At 43.4% G+C, this 7,289-nt stretch overlaps 2 protein-coding genes across 2 annotated transcripts; both read right to left on the reverse strand.

Annotated features, from left to right (window-relative positions):
• Positions 1-1,112: 1,112 nt before the first annotated feature.
• On the reverse strand, positions 1,113-1,897 carry LOC115730167 (probable calcium-binding protein CML27). Its single transcript, XM_030660764.2, has one exon. It carries the CDS (start codon positions 1,790-1,792, stop codon positions 1,319-1,321), a length of 474 nt encoding a protein of 157 aa, XP_030516624.2. The 5' UTR covers positions 1,793-1,897; the 3' UTR covers positions 1,113-1,318.
• A 3,186-nt stretch (positions 1,898-5,083) lies between these two features.
• LOC115734736 (pentatricopeptide repeat-containing protein At3g18020) lies at positions 5,084-7,289 on the reverse strand. Its single transcript, XM_030665632.2, has one exon. It carries the CDS (start codon positions 7,215-7,217, stop codon positions 5,097-5,099), a length of 2,121 nt encoding a protein of 706 aa, XP_030521492.2. The 5' UTR covers positions 7,218-7,289; the 3' UTR covers positions 5,084-5,096.

A 7,289-nucleotide genomic window follows, 5' to 3' on the forward strand; every position in this document is an offset into this window, starting at 1 on the left:
TAATGACCTACATTCGATCCGATCATACCTATATTACTAAAACACTTTCATATTTAATCCAATTTAAAAAAAAACTCGTAAAGACGAGAGAAAATAAAGAAAAAGTTATATATGTGAATTGTTGGAAAGTAAGTTGTCAAGCCACTTATGGCCGATCCACGATCTATTTACGACACGTTTATTATATATAATAGGTCTAGTTTCAGGAAGCCAAAAGCCGTAGTAGGGTATGATAAGGACGGGAAGTTGAGGTGTTCCCTGTAATTTTCCCTTGAAGAAAGGATTAGATTGCTCTCGAAACTGTTGAATTTGCATATATGGTGAAGCTTATGGCATAGGTGTTGGAATCCAATGCGGAACTTCGAACTTTTAAGTGGTGTAAAGAGAGACTTCGGATTAAACCAGGTCAATCAACTGCTTCGGATTGTCTACCCACCAGTAAAAACCGGGCATTGGCGACTCGGTGACCGTAAAAATGATTTGCCCGTTCAAAGCAACTTACTCCGAAGGTGCAAGCTGGCGACTCCAGTCTGCACTTTCCCTCGCCTGGTTCCACAAGGACATGATGCGCGAAAGCATGGTTGCCCATCCCATCTTCGAGCAATTCCTCCAATCAGGCATGCATAGTTCGATTCCGAAGACCCAAAGATGGAGAGAGAAAGAAAGGGCCGCCGGTTGTCGGCACATGAGGCCTACTGCGATGAGCGGGCATGGCATTTGGCCAATTCCCAATCAACTTATCATGGGGCTTCGATCAAAGTTCAAGCGCGAGCGGCAGCTCATTTTTATAATCCGGGACGGGCAAGGACTATAATAACAATTGCATTGTTTAAATCGACGGAACCTCCCTTACCGTCTAGCCAAGCAACTTCCACTGGTGCCCAAGTTGAAGGAAGGAATCACTGAAAAATTTCGAGCGAGTTTTGATATTACCGACTCAATTCCCAAATTAATGGAAGATGAAAGCGATTAAGCCCAGTGGACCATGACAATGGAGCCGTCAATTGAGCCATAACTAAACTAAGCCCACGAAACCCTCAGAAATAATCATGCTAAAAAGCAAATCTGGTTCAGCTTCTGTGCTGATTCTTCATGCTTTGAATCGAAAACACTGAGTCGAACAGATGGATTGAAATGGGATGCAGTACATGCAATTGTTCTGTTCTAATGGCGCGGTATCTAAGGGGCAAATCACAGTGGATGGATGAACTCGTTATGCATACAAGTTCGCGAGTCACGAGCTAATAATACGGTATAGTAGGTCGATTCAAGTCAGATTCTACGGTAAAATCATCGATTTCAGGCCACAGATCCACCGTTACCAGGAACCGAATCCGACATCATCCTCTTGAACTCCTCGAAGTTGACCTTTCCCATCGCCGTCCTTGTCCACCGACTGGATCATCCTCGCGCAGTCCTGGCGGGAGCACCGGGCGTTCAGCCGGTTGAGCACCAGGTGCAGCTCCTCCGCGGAGATCAGGCCGTCCTTGTCCCGGTCGTACAGATCGAAGGCGTCGCGGATCTCCGCCTCCGCGGAGGAGGACGAGGAGTCGGACCGGCAGAAGGCAGCGAACTCGGCGCGGCTGATGAAGCCGTCCTTGTCGGCGTCGATGTCCTCCATGGCGCGTCGGACGTCGGCGGGGGAGGAGGCCGATCCGGTGGCGGAGAGGACGCCGGAGAGCTCGGCGGGGGAGATCTTGCCGTCGGCGTCGGCGTCGAACTGGTTGAAGACCTTCTGGAGCTCGCGCTCGCTCGCGTCCTTGAGGCTGAGGCTGGGAGGCTTGGACGCCATGACAGAGAGAGAGAGAGAGCTTCGATTCGGAAACTGATGGAGACTAGAGAGAGAGCAGTGGAAGAAGAAGAAGACGGAGACTGGTGGTTGACGCGTTTCGAAGACGGGAGAGAAATCGCTGCCATTTAAAGTAAGTAATTTCTTCGACCGTATATGCAAGTCAAGTCATAGCTTCTTTCTTCTTTTGAAAGGACACCTGTCGACTCGTCACGTGGTACACGTCGAGGGATCCTCGCGCGTCGAGCGTTGGATTAAACATCGATTTGTACCCCGCCAAGAATCGTCCACGTGTAACGCTTTTAGATATTATAGAATATTAAGGAATAAGACTGCGTTTGGTAGCACCGTCCAGATTTCTAGTCAAAATACAAAATAATAAATTCTGAAGTATTGTTATATATGTTGATTATTTTAACAGTTTTGAAATATCTTTAAAATGATTTCAATAGAAATTATGATCGCTATGATTAGCCATCATTATTTCAACATTCAGGTTTTCAACAGTCAAATAACGGTTTTGTAACGTTTGAGTTGTTTCTTCATATACTGAAGATTATTCTTGTAACGGCAAAATAACCCTTCATCAATTAATTACCAATTGATTCCTAACGGCTTTTTTGTTTGAACATAAAATTGCATACCACGATTCAAAAATTGTGTCTCAAGAATTACAAAAGAAAATTTGCCTTTTTTCTTCCTTTTTTTTTTTGGGTTATACACATAACGATGTTCATGTTCCTTTTAATATTCAATGTGGGGTATAGAAAAAGCTCTGTTGTACATGAGTAAGATTACCGCCAAAAGCTTTATGCACCAAGTTTCGTATTTCGAGTAGCAAAATTATCCTTAAAGACAGTACATGCACGCCTCAAACAATTGTTCTTACTTTTCTCGTCTTTTCCAACATATTTCTTACATTGTTATTCTTCATATTATATAATATTTTTTCAACAAAATCCTATTTATTGTTCGGTGAACTACAAATTTAAAGTCGTATGTTGTTATATCCCATCTTATCCATTATTTAGTAGAAACTGGATATTATGATTGCCCGAAATAATAATGCAACTACGTAGTTCGAAACTCGTTTGATTGTGTTTTTATTATTGACCTCTTGAGTTAACTTATCTAAAGTAAAAAAAAAAAAATTCAAATCCTAAAAAATATTAAATTGATGCAATCAATTCTTTTCATTTTACTTCTGTCTAATTTGGTTGAAGAAACGTGTGACTTGTTTTATTATTATTTCCACTCTCCTGCGTAGTAAAACAAGCGTCATTTTAGTCCAAATATGATTTCCAGTTTAATTTAAATAGATTCAAAAAGTAAGACAATTTTTTCTATAAAAAGAAAATTGGGCATCACTACAGCCGCCCCACCATCGCTGATGGCTCGCTTGCGTTTGGCAACGGTCGCCCACCCTTTCCAACTATAGCGGGGCAACGACGGGGGCCTTTTTTATATATATAATTTAAATTAGCTTATTTTTCAATTTAAGTTGAATAAAATTTGGTTAAAACTCATATTTGGACCAAATGACATAGTTTGAACCTTATGTTTAATGTTTTAGCCACGTCAATGTCAGGTAAAAGAGAAAAAGTAATGAAAAAATCACGTCAACATGTTTTGTTAATCAAGTTCAAGGAAATTAATAAAAGGTCTTGATTGCACATTTTAAAAGATTTGGGATTCAATTAAACCTTTGTGTGGTAAATGTTCAATTCAGCAACTTTTTTTTTCTTTTGGTCCGAATTTCAGTACCTTGATAATATGAAAAGGTTCAATGTCATCCCTCCATTTATATAAGTTAATGGAATTTGCTGACGGGACTTTCAATCCATTAAGGTTGAACGATGGACAAAAGAAAAGTTGCACTGTATTATCCGGCGTAAGATATTCATCTAAAACTAGAATATAGTTCACGTTATTTGATAACGATAGATACATCTAAAATTAAGGAAAAACGTTCTCCTCTTGCACCCGATGGTTAAAAACTAGAATACAAAAACGAAATGGAAGTGATATTGAAATACTTGCACTGACAGCCATCGAACACAAGGCGTGGCGTGAGCAGGCGAATGCATTGGCATGATCGGCGCGCCAGCACTACACTACATGAGCATCCTGGAACGACCAGCCAGCACTGAGGGAGAATTGCTGGGGGACCCTCCCGCATGAAAATGGCGATGAGACTCAATTCGTAGTCCACACTCCGTAGCTCCAGTAATGCCATAAGTGCAACCATGTATGCTATGGCGTCAAAACCCCGCCTCAGGATCGCTATATGGAAGTAATATCAGTCATATTGCTACGATGTCGAACCACGCCAAAAAGCATTGTACAGGAGGGATGTTGATAAATGCACTGATAACAAACTAAATCTACTGTAAATTTTGTGGAGATGCATATAGAAGTGCATCTGTGTACATAAATGCCACGAGTATACAAGGAAAAGCAGCCAATCATGGACATCGGACTAGACAAGTTCTTACGTACCTGAGATTGTCGCGCCCGCCTCTTTTCCAGCACTATGATGGCTAAGAATTCAATGTACACAAAATTGAGCAACCCGAATTCCTTTGATCGATTATAACCATATGGGCTGCTGAGCAAAAAATGATTTGCAATGTGTCACCTGCATTGCCGCACACAGAACAAAAATCCCTTTGCTGCCTACATTTGCTCTTGCTTCGAAAATGGAACGGTTTAACATTGACCGGTTTCTTGTTATGCTTCTCCTACATTGGCGGAATTTCATAGTCCTGGAGAAAATGGTCAAATTTGGATGAGATGATCCACAGTCAAGCGTGACCTCACTGGTAACAGAAGCGTGTTTACTGGTTCCTGGTTGCATCTCAAGGATCAAGCTCGGCAGAATCAGCTACTGATGTCAGCTCCATCGCAAGTTAATGCCAGAGAGATGCTAAAAAGAGATGTCTGTTGTATGACCAGAATTGTGGCTGCTAGGTCACTGTCCTTATATACAATGAAAAAGAACTGATGGTAACATGGGCTGATGGCCTTTCCTTTTGGCATATTAGAAGATTTAGCGAAGGAACCTGACTTCAACTCTCTGTGCTGCCTCTCCTGTGAACAAAGTCTTGCAACGATTCAAATCCAGCTGCCTTGTCAACTTCCTGGGGTTCGGACTGCTGCTGTCATTTATCCCCTGACCTTGCTCGAGCAATTATCCAGTTCTTCTCTAGCACTTGTGCGTGATATGATTCGTCATTTTGTCCTCATTCTGACAAATGTATGGTAGTCACACCCCTGAGTTTAATTACAAAATACTTTTTTGATAACATCATGAGTATTGAAACCTTTCTTCCCTGATCAACTCAGGCAGACTCCCTTCAGATTGCGACATTGAATCCTCAGAGTAAGATTGCACTTTTACACTGCTATGTAATTTGTCAAGAGTCCTCCATGTAACAGCATCAGGAGCTAGACCATTCTTCTTCATTTCACCGAGGATTTGATAAGCTTCTCTTTTCAAACCTAATTTACAGGCTTTATCGATCAGAATGTTGTAGCAAAAAATATTCGGAGAAACCCCAGAGTCTACCAGTTCATAAAGAAAATGACAGGTCCCATCCAGATCACCTGATAGACAAATTCCTTTGAGTAGGGCTGCATACACGTAGTTGTCATGCATTTTGGACGGCCAGATAACATCGTCCCATAACCTCTTAGCTTTGTCTACTTGATTACAATTACATAGACCATCAATTATAATGGAATAGGTCGTGCAATTTGCAGCAACACCATTATTTTTCATGCTAATAAATATATCTTCTGCTTCCTTTACTTTACTAAGTTTGAACAATCCACGAAGAACTGCATTGTATGTCACGACAGAAGGTTTAGTGTTTTCCGCAAGAATAGCCTGACGTAATAAGTCTAAAGCTTCCTGGGATTTTCCAACATCCAGCAAACCAGAAATAACTGTAGTGAATGTCACAGCATCTGGAGCACAGAACTTACCCGTAATCATATCATGTACAATTTTTAGAGCATCTTCCACTCTCCCAGTCTTGCAGAAACCGTGAATGACTGTGTTGAGGCTTATAACGTCGGGCTGACAATTACTTTGAAGCATTGAAACGAGCACGTTTAAGAGCTCAGTTGGGTTATTCATGAGACAAAGAGCTCTCAGATAAATGTTATAAACTCTTGTCTTTTGCACACCTTCCTCATTCAGCATAACCTGCAGGACTTCCCTTGCCTTGGGAAGGTCAGATTCCTGGCAAAGAGCTTCGACTAGAACCTTGTAAGTATACTCAGAGGGTAAGTAACCAAACTCAATCCCTTCCTTTAACAGCTGGTAAGCTCTCATGCAAGCACCCTGCTTGCTAAGCCCGTGAACGATAGAATTGTATGATGTTAAACTCGGTGACAACCCTCGCTTCCTCATTATATAGATGATCCTTGAAGCTCCATGATGCCTTCCAGCTTTACAAAGAGAATATATCATCTGCCCATACGCATGCTCCTCCGCGACAGCTTTCAGGCCTTGAGGCATGCTCTCTGCAATCTGAAACACTTCATTGGAAAACCCTTCTCTGCACAAAGAATCAATAAGATCCGCAAAAGCAGCGTTGCTCACAAACAAGTCCTCTTCGCATTTCATTACCTCCCAGAGCCTGAGAATAAATTCCCTCGCTCTCTCCCCATCTCGCCGTCGAAGAAAACCACCGACCAACGCACTATATGTCAGAGAATTGGGCCTTATACCTTCTTCAACCATTTCATCAAACAGCTTCTGTGCAGCCCTCACGTCGCCCACCTTACAATACCCATTGATCAAAGTGGTGTAAGAAACGCAGCTCGGAGTATGCCCCCGGCTCTTCATATCCAGAAACACCCTATGCCCATAACCGGGTCTCGGTATACAGCACCACTGATCAATCAAGCGGTTAAAATTAGTCAAGGAACACACGTACCCGGGCTTGACATCAGCCAAACACCTTATGACTCGCAACGTGCCATGTGGGTCGCGAGAATCGAGCAATCTAGCAACGATCGTGTTGCAGGTACGCTCGTCCGGGACGACATAACCAGACGAAACGCAGGAGACGAACCGACGGCGGGCCTCCTCGAACCGTTTCGCGTCGCAGAGAGCGTGAATCACGCTGCTGAGGTTGAGCGAGTCGGGTCGGTAGCCGCGGAGACGGAGGCGGTCGAGGAGGCGGAGGGCCTCGTCGACGTTCCGGTCGTGGGTGCAGAGATCGTGTATCTTCTTGGTCCAGAACGACCGGTTCGATACGCACACTCGGTCGAGCTCGTGCTCTAGGGACGTCGGCTCGTGGGGCGGTGGTGGTGGATGAGTGGATTGGAGGCGACGGTGTCGCGAGGGCGGTGTTAAGAAGAGCGAAGGACGAGTGAACCTGGAGAGAGACAGTCGATTCCTGGGTGATGCGAACATCGTAGTTTCAGTCTCATGATTTTGCTTGAAGCTGAGACTGAGAAGAACAGGGACATCCCACGACCACGGTCG

The sequence above is a fragment of the Rhodamnia argentea genome, chromosome 7 (assembly GCF_020921035.1).
Source record: "Rhodamnia argentea isolate NSW1041297 chromosome 7, ASM2092103v1, whole genome shotgun sequence".
Lineage (NCBI taxonomy): Eukaryota > Viridiplantae > Streptophyta > Magnoliopsida > Myrtales > Myrtaceae > Rhodamnia > Rhodamnia argentea.